This window comes from Sylvia atricapilla, chromosome 2, assembly GCF_009819655.1.
Source record: "Sylvia atricapilla isolate bSylAtr1 chromosome 2, bSylAtr1.pri, whole genome shotgun sequence".
NCBI lineage: Eukaryota > Metazoa > Chordata > Aves > Passeriformes > Sylviidae > Sylvia > Sylvia atricapilla.
In genome coordinates this window covers 9,961,787-9,983,711 of record NC_089141.1, presented here as the reverse complement: position 1 = coordinate 9,983,711, position 21,925 = coordinate 9,961,787, and the positions used below count along the sequence as shown (strand labels likewise).

General features: G+C 52.5%; 1 protein-coding gene and 1 long non-coding RNA gene across 3 annotated transcripts; one reads left to right on the top strand and one right to left on the bottom strand.

Moving 5' to 3' along the window:
- Nucleotides 1–893: 893 nt before the first annotated feature.
- On the bottom strand, nucleotides 894–15,399 carry LOC136375343 (uncharacterized). Its single transcript, XR_010746068.1, has 4 exons — nucleotides 15,078–15,399; nucleotides 11,600–11,679; nucleotides 7,373–7,534; nucleotides 894–1,315 (listed from the first exon to the last, which is right to left on the bottom strand). It is a non-coding gene; the product is annotated as an uncharacterized lncRNA (long non-coding RNA).
- A 16-nt stretch (nucleotides 15,400–15,415) lies between these two features.
- On the top strand, nucleotides 15,416–21,788 carry SERPINH1 (serpin family H member 1). Of its 2 annotated transcripts, none has more exons than XM_066340800.1 (5): nucleotides 15,416–15,498; nucleotides 18,119–18,732; nucleotides 18,969–19,067; nucleotides 19,450–19,682; nucleotides 19,833–21,788. In XM_066340800.1, exons 2-5 carry the CDS (start codon nucleotides 18,150–18,152, stop codon nucleotides 20,133–20,135), a joined length of 1,218 nt encoding a protein of 405 aa, XP_066196897.1. In that variant the 5' UTR covers nucleotides 15,416–15,498; nucleotides 18,119–18,149; the 3' UTR covers nucleotides 20,136–21,788. The 2 variants fall into 2 exon arrangements, with proteins under 2 accessions (XP_066196897.1, XP_066196898.1); XM_066340801.1 differs by having other exon boundaries at nucleotides 15,417–15,498; nucleotides 18,116–18,732.
- Nucleotides 21,789–21,925: the final 137 nt, after the last annotated feature.

Sequence of the window (21,925 nt, the reverse complement as noted above, 5' to 3'; positions counted from 1 at the left end):
GGGGGGGGGGGGTTCTTCCAGCTCTTCTTGACCTGGGAATTTATTCCATTCAAGCTGGAAAATGGAGGTAAAAATCTAAAGCCTGGGTGTGTATTTGAAGTATGCTGTGCTGTTCACCAAGCCACAGGGGCCATCCAGGTGCCTGTGGGGGTGTCACCAAGGGTGTCCACTCTCCCCTTTAAATCTTAAACCTGCTTTGAGCACCAGGGATGGACTCCTGAGCAAATCCACGCCCAAAGCCATCACATCAGCTCAGGAGCATCTCTAGCTTAAAAAAACCCCAAAATAGTGATAAAAATTGCAATCAGTGGGAGGACTGGGAATTAATTCTACTCAAAAGCCATCCCAAAAGCCCTGCTTTGAGGACTTGCCTGGCATTCCTGCATGGTCTCCCTGGCATGCTGGATGTCATGGCTCCACAAACTTGTTGTGAACGAGCTGCCAAGAGGAAACACTTGCCATTTCCCAGGAAGTTTAGAAGGAGAGCCATGGCTTGGGGATGTGGCACCCCTTCCAAATAATCAGCTGTGGGCCATATGAAAGGATTCACATGGAAGCAGGGCCAGGAAAAAACTTTTTCTCATGGAGCGACACTTCTAGTCCATGGAGGTGTAGAGCCCTATGGACCCTACAAGGTGGTGACCTCTCAATGGGAATTTTCTTTCAGCTAGAACTTCCTGGGATATTTACATCCCCAGATGACACTGTAACTCCCTGGTAACTCCCTGGAGTGACTCAGGACTTGCAAACACTGACTCATCCCAACCTCCCAGGAGCATTGAACTTCCCACACACGCCAAGACAGGGTGGTGGGAGAAGGGAAAGGCTCCGTCTGTCCTCCCTTGTGCCCTGAGGGAGGGCTGCAGAGGCATCAGCAAGCTGGGGCACTCAGGGCAGGCTGGGGCAGCAGCCAAGGACCCTCTGGACAGGGATGGACAGAGATAAGGGCATCCTGGTGTGGGAACTACTGCCCAGTATGGGAACAATGGATTGGGAGCTGTGCTCCAGGACTGGTTTAGGAAGAAGGATTTGAAGAGGTGAGGAAGAGGATCAGGAAATCCAGGGTTTGCTGTCCTGGCAGCTGCAAAGGGTGGTGGCACTTGCAAAGTCAGCTTGGCTGCACAAATCCTGGTTTCCAGCAGAATGTGATTATTCCATTCAAGGATAAAAATACGTGGTTTCTGCAGCAAACAGCACCACTGGAAAAGCTGCCAAGCTCTCAGGTCTGTGACCACCCACAGCAAATCCTACTGGGAAACTGTGGAGCAACCTGGATTTGCGCGCCAGGGATGAGATGGATGGTTCTCCTGGAGATCTGAAATTTAAATGGATCCATAATTGGTCATCCTAAAAAAGCTGTTTCCTCACACCTTTGCACATCGTGGGGGACAAAGCTCCTTGACCTGTTTGTTATGTGAGTCAGAGCACCACATCTGGCATTTCTCCTCCCTTCATCCTGGGAAATGGTTGAGTCCAACCCTTGGCTCTGTACAAACACCCCAAAATCCCACTCTGTGCATCCCTGGGAGCATTGTCCAACTTCTCCTGGAGCCCTGGCAGCCTCGGGGCTGTGCTCATTCCCTGGGGAGCCTGGGCAGTGCCCAGCACCTTCTGAGGGAAGAACCTTTTCCTAAATCCAACCTAAATCTGCCCTGGCACAGCTCCAGCCGTTCCCTGGGTCCTGCCAGACACCAGGGTCCTTTCCCTGCCATTCCAAGGGAGCAGGATGGAGCTGGGACAGATCTCCAGGTGCCACCTGAGAAAGTCAGGGTCCTGAGTGTTTTCCCTTCACAGCAGAAGCAGGAGGGATGTGAGATGTGACATCTCTGCCCATCACTGGCCATTAAAGATTACAGCCCAGCCAGGCCAGAAGGATTGTAGGAGTCAATCCCATTTAAGCCTTTCTATTTAAAGGAATAAACTACCTAGGGAAAAAGCAGCCTAAGATTAGAAACTCACAGGATTTCCTCAAATTCCAGCCATCAGCCCCAGATTCAGCCCAAGGGGGTGGTTTGTTATTCTCCCAGAGCATGAATCCTGCACCCCAGCAGAGTTAAGTTTGGATTATGCTGTGCAGCTCCATCACAGGCCCAAAAGCCATGCTCACAGCTGGTTTAGCGCTGCTCCCTCTCTGCCTAAACCATCTCCAGTATTCCTGGATTAAAAATAGTTTTATAGGCAGGAGAGTTCTGGTTTTTTGCACAAGCAGGGGATGTTTCCTGCAAATTTCATATTGCTCAGGAGGCTGCTACTGTGCAGGAGAATCTTTCAGAAATTTTAATGATAAACAGGGTGGGAAGCAGAAATAAATGTTTTTCTTTTTTCTTGTTTTGGGTAGGAAAAGAACTCACCCAGTGCCACCCCTGCCATGGGCAGGGACACCTTCCACTATCCCAGGCTGCTCCAAGCCCCATCCAACCTGGCCTTGGACACTTTCAGGGATCCAGGGGCAGCCACAGCTTCTCTGGCACCCTGTGCCAGGGCCCCTCCACCCTCACAGGGAGGACGTTCTTGCCAATATCTAATCTAAAATCTCTCCCTTCAGTTTAAAATGACACAAAGGATGTGGGCAAAGCAGACCAAGTCACCCTATGCTTTGTGCCTCACCAGCCAGGAACTGGGAAGTTGTGTGGGATCTGATACCTGGCTCTGCTGCTTCTCCCTAAGCTGGGTGTAACTCCAGCATAATTTACCTTAAAGCAGGAAAATATAAAGCCTAAAGGGATCCCAAAGGACTGAGGGATCCCCTCTGCCCCAGCACCGCAGCAGGATGGGGGCAGTTGCTTTTTCCAGGCGTAGCATGAGGGGCTGACTCATTCCTGGCAGGAATTTCCCTCTCACCCATCCCCTCCTGCCCCTCTCTCTGCCTGGAGATTTCCTCCCAACAGCAACAAGGGGTGAGGGGCAGCTGAAGATCAGCCAAGAAGCAGAGACCTGCCCTGAATCCCTGACATTTCAGCTAGCAGCAGCTGTGCAGGGACGTGTCCAAGAGGTCCCCACTCCCTCCCAGTGTTTTGGGAAGAAGGGGAAGGGAATTCTGGAATACTGGACAAAGCTGTCCCATCACGAGGGCAAAGAGACTGAGCCTCAAAAGAGAGACATCTCATGTGCCAATTGTCCCTGTGGTGGTCTCCAGGTGCAACCAGGGCTGGGCAGGGCCTGTGAGGGAGCTCAGCGCCCCCCGGAAACCTCAGATCAGCTGCATGTGCACAAACAGGTCCAGCAGGAGCCATCCAGGGATGACCACGCAGCCAGGCGGCCCATGATTCATGGGATAACCATCTGCTGAAGCTGCAATCACTCACTTTCCACCTCCAGTTCTCCTCCAGGCCAAGTGGCAATGCCACAGGGGCAGAAGGTGCCTCTTGCCATGGCCACCAAGCCATGAGCCTGGTCCCACAGCAGCAGGAGCTGCCAGAGCTGGTGCTGCAGCAGCTGCTGCTGTGACACGAGACCTTAAGTCAGCTCCACACCACAGCAAGGGATCCAACCCTGTGGGATTTAGTAGGTCCAGGGTGGCCTTGGGGACACACCTCAATTTCTCAAGGTACACAACCTGGAATGAGATCTTAGAAAGCTGGAGGTGGAAGGAAAGAGTCCAGAGGAGGACATGATTTTTGGGAAAATAACAGAATCACAGAATCACAGACTGTTTGGGTTGAAGGGACCTTAAAACTCATCCAGTTTCACTCCCTGCCATGGGCAAGGATATCTTCCACTATCCCAGGTTGCTCCAAACCCCATCCAACCTGGCCTTGGACACTGCCAGGGATCCAGGGGCAGCCACGGCTTCTCTGGGCACCCTGTGCCAGGGCCTCCCCACCTTCACAGCCAAGAATTCCTTCCCAATATCCCATCTAAATCCACCCTCTTTTGGTTCATAACCTCATCCTACAATTGCTTACCCTGACAGATGCAGCAGCTCGGGATATAGGAAGGGCAGAGATGTACCCCCCTCTCCAGGAGTCCCAAACACACCAAGTCTCCCTTTTTTTTTTCCCCCACTCTGGGCAGCCACAGCTTGGACGTCAGTGGAAAATGATTCCTTGAATGAGTGTGGCTGGATCAGCTGACTGGGCTGGCTGCAGCAAATCTCGTGGTCACCCAGCTCTAAATGTGCAGCAGTGTCTGCCTAAGCCTTTCTGTTTATAGGATGGAGAGGGGAGCTGGGAGTGTGGGAACAAATCCTTTGGAAGCAGAAGGGGTTTAGAGACAGAACAGGACTCCCCAGGGGAAACACATGGGGTGCGGAGAGGGTGGGCAGCAAGCACAGATCAGGCATGGGATGGAGCTGACAGGGCATCACCAACTCCGTGTTTCTGCTGAGCCGAGGTCAGGGAAAGGCAGAGAGCTCTGGGAGGTGGGATGAGAGCACTGGGGCTGGGTTGGGGATGCAGTGCTGGAATGCTCACAAGAGTGTGAAAGGCCCTCCCTGCCTCCCTCCTGCAGCCTCTGGCTCATCTCTCTGACCCCTGGCCTCCCCACAGGAGCAGAACTCCGGAATAAATCCCAGCTGTCTCCCAGCTCTTCCCTGGGTGAGCTGCCATGCCATGATAAAGCAGCTCCTCCCTCCAAGGCAAGCCCCTAAGCTGCAGCTCCTTGGGAAGGCAGCCTGCTGATGGACTGTGTCAGGGAATTACAAATGCCCTGAATTCCCCCTTTGTCCAAGCAGCTCTCATGTCCTGAAGGAAGGCGAGCAGGAGGTATCTGTAGCTGTGTGCACAGGCACTCAGATCCCTGGTAAATCACCCCAGCCAGGCTCTAAGAACCCTGACAGGCTCTAATTTCTGTTTCCTGGATGGATGCAGGGTAAAACTTGCTGCTTCACTTCGCTATCCCAATGCAAGGGGCTGTAAGCAATCCCTGAGTTACTCTGCAGGGATTTTCCTCACTGCTGGCAATTGCAAAGTCAGGAGAGGAGGGGACCTGAGCAGGAGCTGCTGCTGAGGTTTCATTTCCAATCTCCACTCCCTGAACATGAATGTTTTGTGTCAGACCTGTTGGGGTTTTTCAGGTCGATCAACGGGGTTTGCTGGCATTGGCACCAGCACCACTGGGGCTGTCAGCTCTCATCATGCACAGCTCAGGACTCACCAGTGACTGAGAACAGGCTTGGGCTCCATCCAGTTCAGATCCAGTTAATTAAAGGAAATAAAACACTTCCCTACAAGCCAATCCCTCTTTTCTGGGTGTTGTTTACTGGAGTTCTGGCCCAGAGTGGGAGACCTGAAGGGTATCACTGCAAATCCCTTGTGTCTTGTAGGAAGCCAGCCCTTCCCATTCCCTGCTAAAGGGATTGCCTGCTGCTTGTGCATCCTGACACATCCCTCCAGGACACATGGATGTGTCCCAGAAATAGAGAAGCTGTGGTTGCCCCTGGATCCCTGGAAGTATCCACAGCCAGGCTGGAGAGGGCTTGGAGCAGCCTGAAAGGTGTCTTGCCCATGACAGCGGGTGAGACTGGATGAGCTTTAAGGTCCCTTCTGACCCAAACCATTCTGTGCCATTATGATTGTGTGATTTTATAGGAGAGCTGCTCTAAGTCACTCCCATTCCTACAGACTTTCTGCCAAGATTCTCCTGCAGATCCCATTTGTTCCTTGCCTCTCTCCTGTAAGCACACTGCATCCCCAGCACAGCCTGGGAGGGATTTGGGCAGCCCGGGGAACCCTCTTCAGGAGATGAGGATCCTGCAGGTCCCTCAAAGAGAAGGAAAAGGACTCCCTCTCTCTGCTCCTAGGCAGAATAGCATCTTTGAAACTGAAACCTGGAAAGATATAAGGAATCCCCTGTCATGCTGCTCTCGGGCACCTGCACCACGCTCCCACAGTTTGGGGTTATCTATACTGTCATCATCTTATTTCTAGTGATAAATCTAATAAATCGCAGTTGAAATTATATTTGGCAGAGTCTGAAATGAGTTAAGTTCCCCTTCCAGGCCGGGTTGGACAGGGCTTGGAGCAGCCTGGGATAGTGGAAGATGTCCCTGCCCGTGGCAGGGGGTGGCACTGGGTGATCTTTAAGGTCCTTTCCAACCCAAAACAAGGAAAAACAGCAAACAAGCAAAAATTCCAGGGGTTTCTACATCCATCTTTGCTTCTCTTTTTCCCTCCTGGCCCCTGCTAGCCTTGTCACTCCTCTTGGTTTTGCTTTTCTCCTTCCAGCAGGGAGGACTGGCCTGGAAGAGCATCATTCCTAGGTCGAGTGGAAGGGGAGACACCTCTCTGGGGCAGAGAGGGGCTCCCAGGACACACTGCTGAGGCACATCCCGGGACTGGGCGGTGGAGACCGAGCCTTTCCTTCTCCTCCTGCAGGGATTGGTGGCTGGGGAAGGCTGGAGGCAGCCCGGGATGGTGCCGGAGCCGGGCAGCGGGGGGAGCAGCGAGACCGGGACACAGGACATGGGACACGGAGTGGGAGGCTGGAATGTCCCTGCCCGGGGCAGCGGCGGCTCCCCAGGCTCGGGATATTCCCTGGGGGAATCAGCCGGGGCTCTGTCAGCGCCCAGCCCCGCAGAGGGGCTCCGGGGGCTTGTTTGGGGATGCACGGAGGGGATGTCGTGGAACTGGGTGGGATCTGCTCCCTGGGGAACCTCGGGAAAGGAGAACAGTGCCAGAGCCATGGGGGAGTGTCTGCAGGGGAAGCTGTGCCCAGTGATGGCAGCAGGGTCTAGACGAGTCCTGCAGCTCCCTAATTGGATCTCAGTACTTCCAGCTCCCTGTAGCTCCCGAATGCCAGCCAGCCCCTCTCTGTTCTCCACTATTTTTAAATCCATCTATTTCCGCTGGTCTCTCTGCTTTGGCGCAGCCTTTTCCACACTGACACTTCTGCAGCCCAGAAATCCTAAATATTCTCCTTCTCCCAAGTGTTTAAGCACCAGCTGCACTGGGGACCAGGCGAGCTCAGGGAGTGCAGGGGTGTTTATTGTGGGTTTATGGCACTTTCTGAAGCATGGGAAACTCTTGGACACAGCCCCACAGAGCCAGAAGTGTATTCCCAGTGCAGGATTCAGGGCGTGGGATTGGAGCTGGGATCAGAGACAGAAGCCCTGGGGGCAGTCAAGGCTGGAGGAGCTTTCTCACCCTGATCCCACCCTCAAGGACAGTGGTCCTGTGCCCCAGGGATGCAGGGCTGCACCAAGGCACACAATTATCTGTTTAGCTGAAGCCAGACACTGGGATTTTCCAGCTAATGGGACAACACAGGTGATGAGGCCCTAAAGGACTCCTGGAGTGCATGGTACCATGTGCCCAGTCCTTCTCACACCCATAAGGATTTGTTTGCACTGACTCTGCATCAGCCCTGTGGTGCCCAAGATTCCTGCAGGGCTTTTTGGGTGTCCCCCCATCCTACCCCACTTTCCACTTCATACCTGCTTCCACAGGGTGACAATGGGGAAATGCCAGGAAAGCTTCAGGCAGCAGAGAATTACTGGATTCATGGCATGTGGTGAATCAGAGAGAGCCCAGAGTGGATTCATTGTGCATCCCACAGCTGATGAACTTGCCTCCAGCAGATCCAATTACTCTATTAACTGGAATTAGGGAGGAAATCATAGTTAAATTGTTAATTCCTCAAGACAGAACCATCACAGTCTAGTATAAAGATATTTCTGGATTTGGGGGAGGTCCTTGGAAAATTAAGACAATTCCACAATGTACAAATTGCATTTTCTCCATTATTTTGTGTGTCCAGCACACAGCTTTGTCATTGGAAGCTACAATAACCAGAACTGGGTACTCCATGTCCAACAGAAACCCTTGGAAGTACAGGATTTGAATGTTTCCCTCCCACTAAACTGCAGCCATGACTTGCATCCTGAACTGTTCAAAACTCAGGAGCTGCCTTAAGTTCTTTGGTGCTGCTTCTCTGTGTTCAGGCAGCAAAGGAGCTTGAAATAATTCCCAACTGGATGGGGCTAAGCCAGATCCATGCAGGAGAGGAGGAGGGCAGCTGTAAGAGGCTTTGATTCACACGTGTCTGTAACCACAGCATCCCCTGGGTCCCAAACCAGGAGTGATCCCAGGGGGATTCAGGTCTTGACGTCAAAGCCAACAGAGTCCAGAAGTGCAAATGATTTCTAAGACTGAATCTGAGCTGTTTGTACATGGCTGGGAAACATCCAGCATCCCTCCTGAAGGGAATCAGGAGTAAAACAACGATCCTCATTCATCCAAACCTCCCACCCTACCTCTCCCAAGCACCTCTGCCCCAGGCTGAACAAGAGACCTTCTGTACAAAGCCAAATTCAGCAACTCTGATGCCTCCTCCAGTGTTGGGAACAGCTGTCAGATCCAGGGACATGCAGGAGATGTTTGGTGTGCTGAGTGCTGGGCCAGGAGCTTGGAGTGTGCTGCCTTGAGGTGCAGAGAGGCAGCTCCTGCATCTCTTCTCACCGTGGGAAGTACAGTTTGGGCATTCACCTTGGAGAAAGGCATCACTCATGGTCCCACAGGCTACAAAAAACACAAAGCAGAGCCTGTTCCTGCCTGGGGTTTACAGCAGAGTAACCAGGAGCAGGGAGGGAAGACAAGGATACAGAGGCTTCTCTGTAAATCCAGAGGACCCCTTGGCCATGAGATCCATCTCTGCTGGATGAGACTGGAGCTGGGATAATCCCACACAGAGCAGCTCCACATCCTGGGCTCCTAGCCCCCAGAAGACTGTCTGTGCAGAGAGGAGGAGATGCCTCTTGGACTCCTGTCAATTCCTCAGCGTCCTTGTGGAGAAGGAAAGCAGCACAAACTAGCCTGGCTCTGATTCTGCCCCAAACTCATCTTCCATGCCTCAGTCTCCCCAATTTTTACAGAGGACAGTGAGCCTTGCCCAACCTTATAAAAGCCTGGGACATCTGCAGATGCAGATCTGGTGTGATGAGTCAGATCTGCCTTGTGTGACTCAGCTGGCATATCCCATCCAACAGCCATGGAGCTTCCCTTGCTCCAGGATCCATATTTGCTGTTCTTACTGCCAAGTGCGTGACTATTCCCAACACTGAACATGCCTGTGAGATTCTAAAGGCATTTGGGAAGACTAGCAAAAAGCCTTTCTAGCCTTATTCTGCAATGGGAAACAGAGTAAGGTTCACTGGGTGATCCACAGCTTTCCTCCCTGCAAGTTACAAAAGACGGAAAACGGAAAATGGGGTTTGCTTCTAAAATTAACATAACTCTCCCTGATGTGGGAATGTGGCCCTGCAACACCAGGAGCTGTGGCAGCACAGGGATGTGACCCTGGAAAAGTTTTTGATATGTGGATGCAGCCCACTGGCAGCTGGAATAAAATGTGAGCAGGTCCTTCTGAAGCTCCCAGGAGCAGGCGTCGCTCTGCAAGAACGCAGCGGGGTTGCATCATGTGGGCTCCTTGAATCTTCCAGAAATCTGCCACTTCTTCCCTGCCAGATTTTCATGGAGGATCTCTACAGTAGCTGGGAAAAAACACACTGCAATTTTCTGCTGGTGTATTTGAAGTAGGCAGGAGTATTCAGGCTGAGTGAGGTTTCATGTGAAGACACAGGGAAGATGTCACTTTTTTCCTAAGGGTATCTGGCCTTGGAAATACAGCCTGGAATATATCCTGGCCTCTTGCAAACACATCCTAAACTGCCGCATTATGGATTAAACCCCCATACCCAATCTGGACCTATGGTAAGGGACATTTGCCTCCCAGGTGGGTGCATTTTGTCATCCCAAGCAAAGCTGTAGCAGCTCAGATCTGGACACAAACTGGTTTGGTCCCACCAGATCAGCATAACATCCCCAGGGTGGGGGCAGCCATGGTCCTTGGAAACTAGGGAAGGATGAAACCCTTTTTCATTTGGTTTTACACTAAAGGAGACATTGTAGATTTGTTATTGGGAAGGAATTACTCCCTCTGAGGGTGGGCAGGCCCTGGCACAGGGTGCCCAGAGAAACTGTGGCTGCCCCTGGATCCCTGGAGGTGTCCAAGGCCAGGCTGGATGGGGTTTGGAGCAACCTGGGATAGTGGAGTCCTTGGCAGGAGTGGGATTGGAGGGGCTTTAGTATTACTTCCACCTGAAAATTAGTCTGAGATCCTGTGATTCCTGCTGTCTCTCTGGGCAGCTTTTCTGCTGCCTCTGCAAGAGCAGAATAGACAAAGAGGCTGCCAAGGCCCTTCCTAAGCATCCCTTTGCTTACACCCTTTGTTCCTGCTGGGCCACTGCCCAGTGCTGACCCCAGTGTCCTTCCTGGGATTCATCCCTCCCCTCCTTCCCTGCCTTCAAACTGCTGCACCAAGTCCCCGAAGTCCCCAAGACAGCAAAACCCCCAGCCCTGTCCTGCACTCAGCCTCCTCAGAGGGGCAGTTTTAGCGCTTGGCTTGTTGGGAACCTGATTCCCAGCAAGGAAAAGACTTTTAGGGCCAGCAGTAGGACTGGGGAGACAGGCAGTTGTGTGACACCCTTGCACACAGCACAGGCTGAGCCCACCCCGCCTCCAGCCCGAGCAGTGAGTGCTGTGCTGGAAGGAGAAGATTGGCTGCCTGAGGATCCCTCTCCAAGCCAGACTCGGGTTTAGGGGCGTTTCTGTTCCCTCAGCTGGCTCCTGAATAAACGGTTTCCTTTTACATCCCGGTTTCCTCGGGAGAGGCTGAAACGCTGAGGGGGGAGCGTGTGCGGCTGAGCCTCCTCTCAGCTTCCACCAAAGGGGAAGGGCAGACAGAGCTCAGACCTGTCACATTCCCATATGCTCCTGGAAAATGCCAGGAAGAGACAAGGGAGAGCTCACTGCAGCAGAAGGAACTTAGCTTTTAACAAGAGGTGCCCCACCACAGTTCCACTCTGTGCAGAGCAGATCGACCACCTGCGCCTTCTCTACTTGTATTTTGTAATAAAGAGCAAAACCCTGGAATTGGCACATGCCTTGCTGCCTGTTTCCAGTGAGGAAACTGATGTTGCAGCATCCCAAAGTGCTCTCACATCCTTGTCCTTGAGATGGCCCCTGTGCCCATGGGGCTGACGTGGCTGACAAACCAAGCACTTGCTTTTCCTTCTGGCTGCTTTTTGGGAGGATCCAGCCAGTCCCACTCACTGTGAGGCAGAAGGGAGAGGGTAAGGAGTACACATCACCAGTGCTCATCCTAAAATCACAGAGCTGAAGGTTGGAAAAGTTCTCTAGGACCACTGAGTCCAAACATTAGCTGGGACTCCTCTTGGCTTGCCCCAGCCCCAAACCAGTGCTCTTGGATCACTGTAGGAACAGCCCAGGACCCCACAGCCCCGTGGGTCCTCCCAAGGGATTACAAATTCCTCCTGCCACATGCATAGGGATTTTATCTCCTCCTGCCATAGCCCAGCTCCCAGAAAGGTGTGGGATGCAGGGGCTTGCAATCCAAGCTGCCATCACCCATGCTGGCCCTCTGCTGAGGCCACAGAGATGTCATTCTTTCCACCCAAAAGCACCAGAGGAATTCTGCCCCCCTGCTTCGCTGTGTTGGCAGGAAACCCTGTGGATTTTGAGCTTTTCTCTGGGAGTATTAAACAGGGATTACAAACTGGGATCAAGGGAATCTCTCTCTGCTGTGCCCTGTGGGAAAGCTGCAGCTGCAGCCTCTGTAGCCTGGTTTGTGCACCACAACATACCTGGATGATGCTGTGGATGGGGAATTTGCTCCATGGCAATCAGGTATTTTCCTCTTCCCTTTCCTTCTCCACCACACCTGCTGAGGAAGCAAGAGGACATCAGTGTTTGGCAGAGGATCCACAGAATTTGCCCCTTTAGGACATGTAAACCCAGTGAGGTCCCCTGAGAGCCTGAGCTGGCGTGGCCAGCTGGGCACAGCAGGCTGGCACAGGGAGCTGGCTCTCACTGCTGTACTCCAGACAGGCCAGGGCATGGATCCACGGGATGCAGCCTTTCAGCTCCACTGCCATCCTTTGTGTGCTGTCTGCTCACACAAAGCTGGGCCTTCCCAGCTCCCCCCAGGTCAGAGCTGAGCATGGCTGAGAGCCAGAGAGGGGGACAAGGGCTGGGATCCCACTCAAGTGCAGGGCACTGCTGCCAGCAAAGCCACGGCTCCGGGATGCCTGAGGCTGCATGGACGAGCTCACAGTGCCAAAGGAGGGTGTGCAGGGAGAACATTACAGTGCTCATCCCAGACTTGTCCTTGAGCTGAGCCAAGAAGCAGAATTCCCCCAAATCTTGGCATGCGGGGACCTGGAGGAGAAGGCAAGCCCTGACTAGCTCTAAAGCAGAGAAGGATCCAGGGAGAGCTCAGAGCCCCTTCCACTGCCTAAGAGAGGCTTGTGAAAAAGAGGGAGAGGGATTTTTTATAAAGGCAGAAAGCAACAGGACAAGGAGGAATGGTTTTCCACTGCCAGGGGGCACGATTAGATGGGATATTGGGAAGGAATTCTTTCCTGTGTGAGTGGTGACACACAGGTTGCCCAGAGAAGCTGGATCCTGGAAATGTCCAAGGCCAGGCTTGGAGCAACCTGACATAGTGGAAGGTGTCCCTGCCCATGGCAGGGATGGGACTGGGTGATTTTAAGGCTCTTAAAAGTGCTGGCTCTGAGCATCCCTTCCCTCCTCAGCCAGAACCCTGGAAAGCAGAAATCCTGCACCAGCACTGCCTCACAGCAGCACAGAAGATGACAGAGTGTCTCCAACACAGGAAAACAGGATGAGTCTCCTGGGTCACTGTAAGGTGAAAGTGCAAAGCTGCTGGAGTTTATATTTAAAAAGTCCTGTCCAAAGAACACACAGTGTCTGCTTTCATAGAAATAAAACACTCCTTCAATAGATAATCAAGAGCATTAGTAACACTGCTTGAAACAAGAAGCAAACAACCAGGACAGCACCAGTCTGGATGTTTCATGGCTGGGCATGGATTTTTGCCCACAGAGCTGGACTCCTGGTACAGCTGGATCTCACTGCTCTCTATCCCAGCAGCTCTTCCAGGCCCGTTCCAAGCACTGCAACAACAGCCTGGAAATCTCCCTCTCCTTTGTCATGAGGGCTGTAGGATCACACCCATGTCACAAAAACTTCGGGTGGTTTTTAATTTGAGGCTCAGTGGATCTGCACTGCCCTAAACCCACAAAGTCAAGTTGTGCTGGAAATAGCTCCAGACAAAAGAAACTCGAGTTTTGCCCTGCGCAAGTGCGGTTTGGAGGGGAGGAGCTGGGCTGGAGGAGTGGATGTGTCCCTTTGGCAGCTGGAACCACTCATTACATGAGCAGGGGAGACGGAAGATGGCAACTCCCAGTTTGGCTCCCCCTTCCCAGTCCCCATCTCACCGCTGGAGGAGCTTCTACGTGGCACTGTGGGGGCTGGGAGCGCCTCTGCACAGCCCAATCACACTTGGAAATCACTGGAGAGCAGCAGGAATCCTCCCCAGCAATGCAGAGCAGCCTGATTTCCAGAACTTCGGCTCTGGACAAAATTCCTTCACAGTCATGATGAAGCTGTTTGCTGACATTTTGGTAGAATTGACTCATTTTCTGCACATTCACATCCTAAAGCTCTGCAGCGTTTTTTTTCTTTTTTTGTGGCTCTGACTAGGTTGAGCTGTAGAGATGGCAGGAATAGGTTGAAATACACACTTGAAAAATCAGGAAAAATCTGAAATATCTTTATGCTGGGCTGTCATTCCTCAAACACAACTATTTTCATTCTGCCCCAAATTCATGTTATTGAGGCAAAGCCATTTCAAAGGACTGAAGGACAGAGCCAAAAGTGTCAAAGGGCTTTGATGCTGCGAGGCAGTGAAAGAAATCAAGATTAAAAATTTAGGAGTTTATTTTAAATTTCACTCGGAAGGTGAAAAAAATCTTACATGGGAAGTAATTACAGAGAAGGTGGAGCAATTCAGAATTTGGCAGAGAAAAGCAACTGACAGCGAAAGTTTAAAGGAGCTTTTCTCATTTCTCAGCTGGCACATGCTGCTGGTACTGACCAGTTACATTTACCTTGGTACTGATGGTTTGATATCAGCAAATTTATTTTTAATAAAGCCAAAATTGTGCTATAAAAACTCTGGGGCAGTGTTGTCGATCATTTATGCAGGCAGAAAGCAAAGCTGACTGCACCAAAATATGCTAGTACACTAAAATCTGTTGCTTAAGGTATTTCAAAGCTCTTTGTCCCACTGAATCACTCCCTGAAGGAACCAGATCTCCAAGTATCCCTGAGCACCAGGTTTATTGCAGCTGATGGAGACTTTTTTTACTGAGAGGGCTCAAAGATCTCCCTTTGTATGAAATGAGAAGTATCTGCTCACACAGCACCATCTGAACACTTCAGATGAAAGGAAGATGCCACTTTTGGATGCTACCTTCTAGAACAGGTGGGCTATGAAGGGGAATAGAATGGTGGTTCCAAAGCAAGATGCTTCCAAGACAACAAACAGAATATTCAAAGCCAGAAGGAAAAATCAGATGCTGTTTGCTACTACAGCAACAGGAGGCTGAGACCTGCTGTCTTCAGAGGGAAGCAGAAAAATTTGGCAAAATTAGGGGGAAAAATGAAAGTACAGCATGATTAAAAGGGAGTCATAGACATCAGTTAGAGAACACAAGGATACAGCATCCTTCTGCTGATGTAACCATCCACAAGGTGGGTGGTACCTCAAATATCCCTACATCCCAGATTGCCATGAAAACAATCCTGTGCTGCCCTAAAACGTGACAGGGCTGAATCTGAGCTTCAAGACTTGTGACTCAGCAGAAACCTCTCCATGGCACAGCTTCTCTGGCACCCTGTGCCAGGGCCTCCGCTCTCTCCCAGCCAGGAATTCCTTCCCAATACCCCATCCATCCCTGCCCTCAGGCAGTGTGAGTCCATTCCCTGTGTCCTGTCCCTCTATCCCTTGTCCCCAGTCCCTCTCCAGCTCTCCTGGAGCCCCTTTAGGCACTGGAAGGGGCTCTGAGCTCTCCCTGGAGCCTTCTCCTCTGTCTTGGAGGTCACCAACCATGGCACACTTCAGATGGCAGGATGGGGCAGGTGTTCAACACTGGCTGCCTGTGACTGCTCCAGTCGTGGCTTGAAGCCCTCTGCACCACCCCTGACTTCATATGGAGGGTGACAGCCCAGAGACAAAAAAAATAAATATATCACTACCTGCCTTTGGTGCCAACAACCATCCAGCTGCAGGAGATGTCAGGAACAGGGAGAGGATGGAAATAAGATGGACTCGAGTCCTGTAAAAAGGCAAAAGCACCGTTTGGGCAGGGAATACCTTCCCATGTTCCTGCTGCAAGGGCAGGCTGGGCTCAGGCAGGGACAGGCAGGGGCAGCTCCGGGAACGCGCATCCCCCCATCCATCCCGACCCCCCTTCGGCAGCGCGGGGCCGGCATTCCCTGCCATTGGCGGCGGGCCGGGAGAGAGCTGGGACGGATCCTCCCCTTCCTCTCCCTCCCAGGCATTTTTGAGAGGGTTTTCCCAACTTTCCAGAAGTTTCTCCTCGGCCCCTTATATACCCCCTCCGCAGGACCGGGAGGTGCACAAGGAGCCGAGCAAAGCCGCGTCCCGACCCCGCAGGTAAGAGGGGGGGACCCGGGGGACCCCGGGCTGGCAGGGTGGAGACGGAGCTGAGATTGCAGCAGGGCGGGGGGGAAGAGATTTTGGGGTCCTGCAGCCTCCTGGCTGGGCAAAAAAAAATCGGGGGGAGAGTAATGGCATGGGAGAAAGGGGTGAGTGGGGGGTAGGCTGCAGTGGGGTGGGTGGAAGTGGGGGACAGACTGTCCCATGAGCTGGCTCTGGCTTTTCGAGGAAAGGTAATTAAAAAATCCCCCAGTTTCGCCTCCAGTTTGCAAGAGGTGGTCACAGTGAAGCTCCAGGAGAAGCTTTCAGAGAATGACGAAAAAGAAAAGGGGGATAAGGGAAGCTTTAGCTTGGTGTGAGTGAAATCCTCCAGTCCCTGCTCTGGCTCAGCCTGGGAGCCTCCAGGACCCTGGGCACCATCCCAACGCAGGAATGAGAGCTCTCCCTGCAGCCTCCTGCCACAGGACGGCCCGACTCGTCCTTCTGCTGCCTTAACCGAGTGTCACATCCCTCTGGTGACATGGAAATGGCCTTTTGCCGGCACTCCTCTGCCCTGCTCCTGGGAGAAACGCAGCCCTCGGAGGGCTGCACCTCCACATCCCGCCAGGGAAGCAGGTCCCGGCAGCCCCAGGGAAGGCTGTGGAATGCCACGCTGGCAATGGGCGTCCCCTCGCCATCGGAGCACAGGAGAGGATGCTGCTGGCTGTGCATTCCCCACATTCCCTCCATTTTCACCATGGGTTATGAATTCACCCATAATCGCTGCCGTAATCCAAGAATAGGCAAAATCCTCTCCATCTCGGGTTGTGTGACTCAGCAGAGCCCAAATCTGTCACTCGGCCCTGAAGTAATGAACCTTTTTTCAAACTGAGGATGAAGCAGTGCAGGCCACCCCCTGCTCACAAGAGAACTACTCCATGTATCTGTTTTCTTTCAGAAAGAAAAAGGCAAACGTTGACCTCACAATGAAACAGTTTCAAGGTATCCTTAGAAATAAACGGGAAATAGAAAAACCAGAAAGAACCTCCTCAGACTTCCAGTGTTTGTCACCCTGGCTGCACTTTAAAAGAGTGTCTATAGCAGTTTTGAGCCTGTTGCACAAATCTTTGCTCTTGAGGCAGCTGGGATGGCTCTTCCCTTTAACAGAAGCCTTGCTCCCAGAAAGGATTTTAGGTAGTAATCGCCGCCCTCTCTGAGGCTACGTAATTCTCACTCTGGCAAAGGGTCCCTGGTGGAACTGCGCACTCTCTTTGCCTGGGGCTACGTGCTGCGTGTTTCCTTCCATATGTAATCCCAGAGGGCACTTCGCTTCCTGCCTGGAATACTTCAACCCCGCTGCAGCCTTTCCCTGCCTCTCCATACCAGGGGCAGGCCCTGAGGCTGGGCAGGAGCAGGGTGGGAGGAGAAGACCACCAAGGAACCAGAACTTCAGTGTAGTGATGTGGCTCCTGTCGAGGGAAGAGTCCCCCTTTTAAAAGCTGGAGGTGGAATTGAAGGCCTGAGGAGCTGCCAGCAGGAAGGTTTGCTGAGTGAAGGCAGGAGGGAGGGGAGGTGTGGAGCCAGGTGGGATGAGCTCCAGAGGGCTTCCAGGCACTTTGGACTGGTCAGTCTGCACATGTACCGGAGCTGGGGATGGGTTCACCTACCTTGGGATGAGATCCATCCACCTAAGGCATGAACTGAAGGCTCTTCTGGGGGAAAATGAAGCTCTCCCACCTCTCTCTGCCCCAGGACCTCCCTGGCAGGGCTGGACAGGCAAAGCAAAGTCGAACAGAGCTGATCAGACAGTGCAGGATCTTTTTTAGGGCTGCCTCTGGCTTTGCTTGGTGGAAGCTCACGTGCTCCATCTAGTGCCAAGGAAGCTGGGGATTTGGGGCCCGGGCTGGGGTCCCAGAGAGGACGGTCCTTGCCACACAGCCCTTGGATCAAGGGGCAACATGTGCTGGGTGGCCCCCGGGCAGCACAAACATCCTGCTTCCAGCTTTTCCAGATGAGGGCAGACCTTTATCCTGCTCTGGGGACAGAATCATGGAATGGCTTGGGTAGGAAGAGACCTGAAAGTTTATCCAGTTCCACCCCCTGCCATGGGCAGGGATACGTCCCCCTATCCTAGGTTGCTCCAAGCCCCATCTAGCATGGCCTTGGAACTTCCAGGGATCCAGGGGCAGCCACAGCTTCTCTGGGCACCCTGTGCCAGGGCCTCCTCACCCTCACAGGGAAGAATTTCTTCCCAATATCCCATCTAAACCTGTCTTCTTTCACTTTAAAGCCATTGCCTCTTACCTTGTCAAGATCACGTGAGAGATTCCTGTTGCTTATATCCTCTGACCCTTCCTTAAATCATTCACTGTACATTAACTTTGGAATACAGGGAAACCACTTAGGAAGGAAGCTTTCATTCCAAATCCACAGGCCCTCCTTGCCAGGGTGCAGCCTGCACTCCTGAAGATTAGTTGTTGCTCAGGGTGCACTCGGATGGCTGCACCCCAATGAAGCACTGGGGCAATGTCACATCACTGGAACCAAGGAGTGGGTTTCTCTGGAAGAGCCCCTGGGATCTCTGGATGCTCCAGGAAGGGTTTGGATCACGCTGATGGTGAATTTTTTTGCCCAGCAGGTCCTGGGAGGTGCTGTGTGCTGCTGAAGCCATGTGGATTATCGTGGGGCTGGCCCTCCTGGGCCTCGCTGTGGCCGTGCCCTCGGAGGACAGGAAGCTGAGTGACAAGGCCACCACACTGGCCGAGCGCAGCACCACGCTGGCCTTCAACCTCTACCATGCCATGGCCAAGGACAAGGACATGGAGAACATCCTGCTGTCCCCCGTGGTCGTGGCCTCCTCCCTCGGGCTGGTGTCCCTCGGGGGCAAGGCCACGACGGCGTCGCAGGCCAAGGCGGTGCTGAGCGCGGACAAGCTGAACGACGACTACGTGCACAGCGGGCTGTCCGAGCTGCTCAGCGAGGTCAGCAACAGCACCACCCGCAACGTCACCTGGAAGATCGGCAGCCGCCTCTACGGCCCCGCCTCCATCACCTTCGCAGAGGACTTCGTGAAGAACAGCAAGAAGCACTACAACTACGAGCACTCCAAGATCAACTTCCGAGACAAGAGGAGCGCCCTCAAGTCCATCAATGAGTGGGCGGCCCAGACCACGGATGGGAAACTCCCGGAGGTCACCAAAGACGTGGAGAAAACTGATGGGGCCCTCATTGTCAACGCCATGTTCTTCAAGCGTAAGTTTTACTTTCAGTTTTTGGTACAAGTGACCCAAAACCTCCCCTGAGCCGGCACACACCATCATGGAATGGTTTGGGTTGGGAGGGGCCTTGAAGATCATCTAACAGCCCCAAGGGAAGGTGGACAAATCCTAGGTCCACTGGAGGCAGCTCTTTGTCAGTGGTTGGGAACTGTGCAGGGAATTATTGTCCATCCCCTTTTCCTACAAGCTGTGTTTTTCTCTCTCCTGTAGCTCACTGGGATGAGAAGTTCCATCATAAGATGGTGGACAACCGTGGCTTCATGGTGACCCGTTCCTACACCGTGGGAGTGCCTATGATGCACCGCACAGGTGAGTGGGAAACCTCCTGCCCCACACCAACACCAGCTGGCGTTAGGATCATTGTTCTTCCTTACCCAGATTCCCACCAGCTGCTTCCAAGATCGTTTTGCCTCACGAGAGAGAGAGCAAAGCAGGGGAATGTTTATTCTGCTGATTCAGTCTCCCTGTGAACAGAGAGAATCCATGTTTACTGTAAGGTGCTTCGCTGTTGGGAACAAATCCTGGTTCATCACACAAATGAGAGCCACAGCCAACTCCAGTAATACCGGGCCACTTCCCAAATCTAGTCTCTTCCCAATCTAGTCTCTTCCCTTCCTGGTCAGAGAAAGTCCAGGCTGAATTCACTTTGCGTCTTCTCCACATCTCACTGTTCCCTGCTTCTGGTTTCAAGGTCTCTACAATTACTACGATGATGAGACAGAGAAGCTCCAGGTGGTAGAGATGCCACTGGCTCACAAGCTCTCCAGCATGATCTTCATCATGCCAAACCACGTGGAGCCTCTGGAGAGAGTGGAGAAACTGCTGAACAAGGAACAGCTCAAGACCTGGACTAGCAAGATGAAGAAGAGATCAGTGGCCATCTCGCTGCCAAAAGTCGTCCTGGAAGTCAGCCACGACCTTCAGGTAAAGGAGCTCCTTAAAGAGTTGGGCCTTACAGTTCTTTGGGTTGGGAGGAATGACAGTGGGATGGCGGGTTATCCATGCCTGCTGCCCCTCTTCCCTCTTGCACTGTGTCATCTTTGGGAGGGTTGCTGACCTCTTGTCTCCTCCTAGAAACACTTGGGTGGTCTGGGCCTGACAGAAGCCATTGACAAAACCAAGGCTGACTTGTCCAAGATCTCCGGCAAGAAAGACCTTTACCTGTCCAACGTGTTCCATGCCGCGGCTCTGGAATGGGACACAGAAGGGAACCCCTATGACGCTGACATCTATGGCAGAGAGGAGATGAGGAACCCCAAACTCTTCTATGCTGACCACCCCTTCATCTTCATGATCAAGGACACTAAAACCAACTCCATCCTCTTCATCGGCAGGCTCGTGAGGCCCAAAGGCGACAAGATGCGTGATGAGTTGTAGTTGGGTTTGTCTTGGTTGGTTTTTTTTTTTCCCCAGAGCTTTGGTTTGTGTGTGTTTTTAGGGGGGGATTATGACAAATGGGAAACACTATTTTGTATCCTTCTCAAACCATGGGTGCTATTCAGACCAGGGTGCATTGTGACGAGAAACCAGTGTACACTTTACCTCACCCCAAAATCCAGATTGCACAAACCCACTTCCAGAGAGGAGCAGGGGAGCCTGGCACTGGAGGGTCACCAGGAGTCAGCTGAGGTGGCCATGTTGAAGCTGAGCTCCTCCCTGCACTGGTTAAGCCTCCTGCTCAGCTCCTTGCTGCTCCACCAGCCCTGCTAAGGCACCACCCTCCCATCCCAAACACTTCCATGCCGCCGCACGCTTACCGCTGCCGCTTTTCTCCCACCTGGGTGCCCTGTGGCACCACTCCAGAGCTGTTCCTCGCTTTTCTCTTCTCTCTCCAGGGGTGTGTAACGGAGCTCCAAGGGCCAGTCATGCAGTCCAGCCCCTGCAGGGCCCTGGAGCAGAGCAGGAGGCAGCACAGGAGAACAGAGATTGTATGGAGTTGTGCCCTTCTGTCCTGCCTAACCCTGTGCTCTGCATTTGATCCTTCAACCACAAGAGCTCCTTAGGGAAAGCATCAAAACCAAGAGCAGCTTGGATCAACACTTTATGGAGAACTAAGGGGCTTTGGGGTGTCAGGGGGAACCCGAAGTGCAGCTTGGATTCCTAGAAAGGGTATCCTGAGGTCCCTTCAACACTTCACCCCTTGGGATCACTGAGGGGTGTAATTAAACAGATAGTTGTTCTCACTTCTCTTTCTTGTAGGGCTGGGAAAGACTCTGCTCCCTCTGCCAGGGCTCTCCCAGTTCAGACCAGAAATGGCTTCAATCAGGTCCCTGTGGAGCTGACCCAAGGCACTCCTGGCTGGCTTTTCACTGGGAGGTGGCATCAGGTTCACTCCACTTTCTTGCTTAATTAAACACAAAGCTTTAAAGCTGCCATTACCTGGCTTTCTAATTATGCTCTGCTGGAGCTCCATGGTACTTTAGCTCCCTGTCTGCTGACCTGGATAAGGGGACCCTGGAAAACAAAGGTATTTATAGTTATATTAACGTCTGGTAATTAGCAGGTTTCACAGCCTTATCCAGGCTATTCCTAACTGCTCTTCAAGGGATATCATGAGGTCAGTACTATTTATAAAGGAGCTGCTGTTATCCCAGGAGCATCGCAGCACTTGCCACGCACTGAGACACCACAAGGCAAATACTGAGATTATGGAAATGAGGAAAAACCAATGGAATTGCCAGTTCTCTGAAACCAGCATGGAGCACCTACAGGGCTTTGCTTTACCTCCCTGCCAATTTTCCCTGCTGACATAGAAGCCCAATACTGCATATTCCCAGGTGCTGGGAGGCAGGAGGCAATGCCAGGGATGTCCCCAAATGTGAGGACACTTCCCAGTGAATCAGTGCACTGAACCCACACGCAGAACGTTCTGGAGGCTGGGGTGAAGGGGGTGGGCAAGGCAAAAACACACTGTGGGATATTGTGAATAATTTGCATCATGTGGATGCAGGTGTCTGATGGCTTTTATTGTCTGTTCTTGTACCACACAGTGACAGTCGTGTACTTTTGCAATAAAACTTTTTCAATGAATCCCTGGCAGCTGGAATCCCTTGTAGAGGAAAATAAACTTAGGGAGGTTCCTTGCTGTCCTTAAATCCAAGACACACTAATATAGCAGCTATGGACAAAAATTATTCAATACACAAGATGAATTCCCATGGCACATC

Coding starts and splice junctions, on each gene's coding strand:
- SERPINH1 (XM_066340800.1), top strand. CDS start 18,150: ATGTGGATTATCGTGGGGCTGGCCCTCCTGGGCCTCGCTGTGGCCGTG. Junction 19,068..19,449: donor GCCTATGATGCACCGCACAG/GTGAGTGGGAAA, acceptor TCTGGTTTCAAG/GTCTCTACAATTACTACGAT. Junction 19,683..19,832: donor AAGTCAGCCACGACCTTCAG/GTAAAGGAGCTC, acceptor GTCTCCTCCTAG/AAACACTTGGGTGGTCTGGG.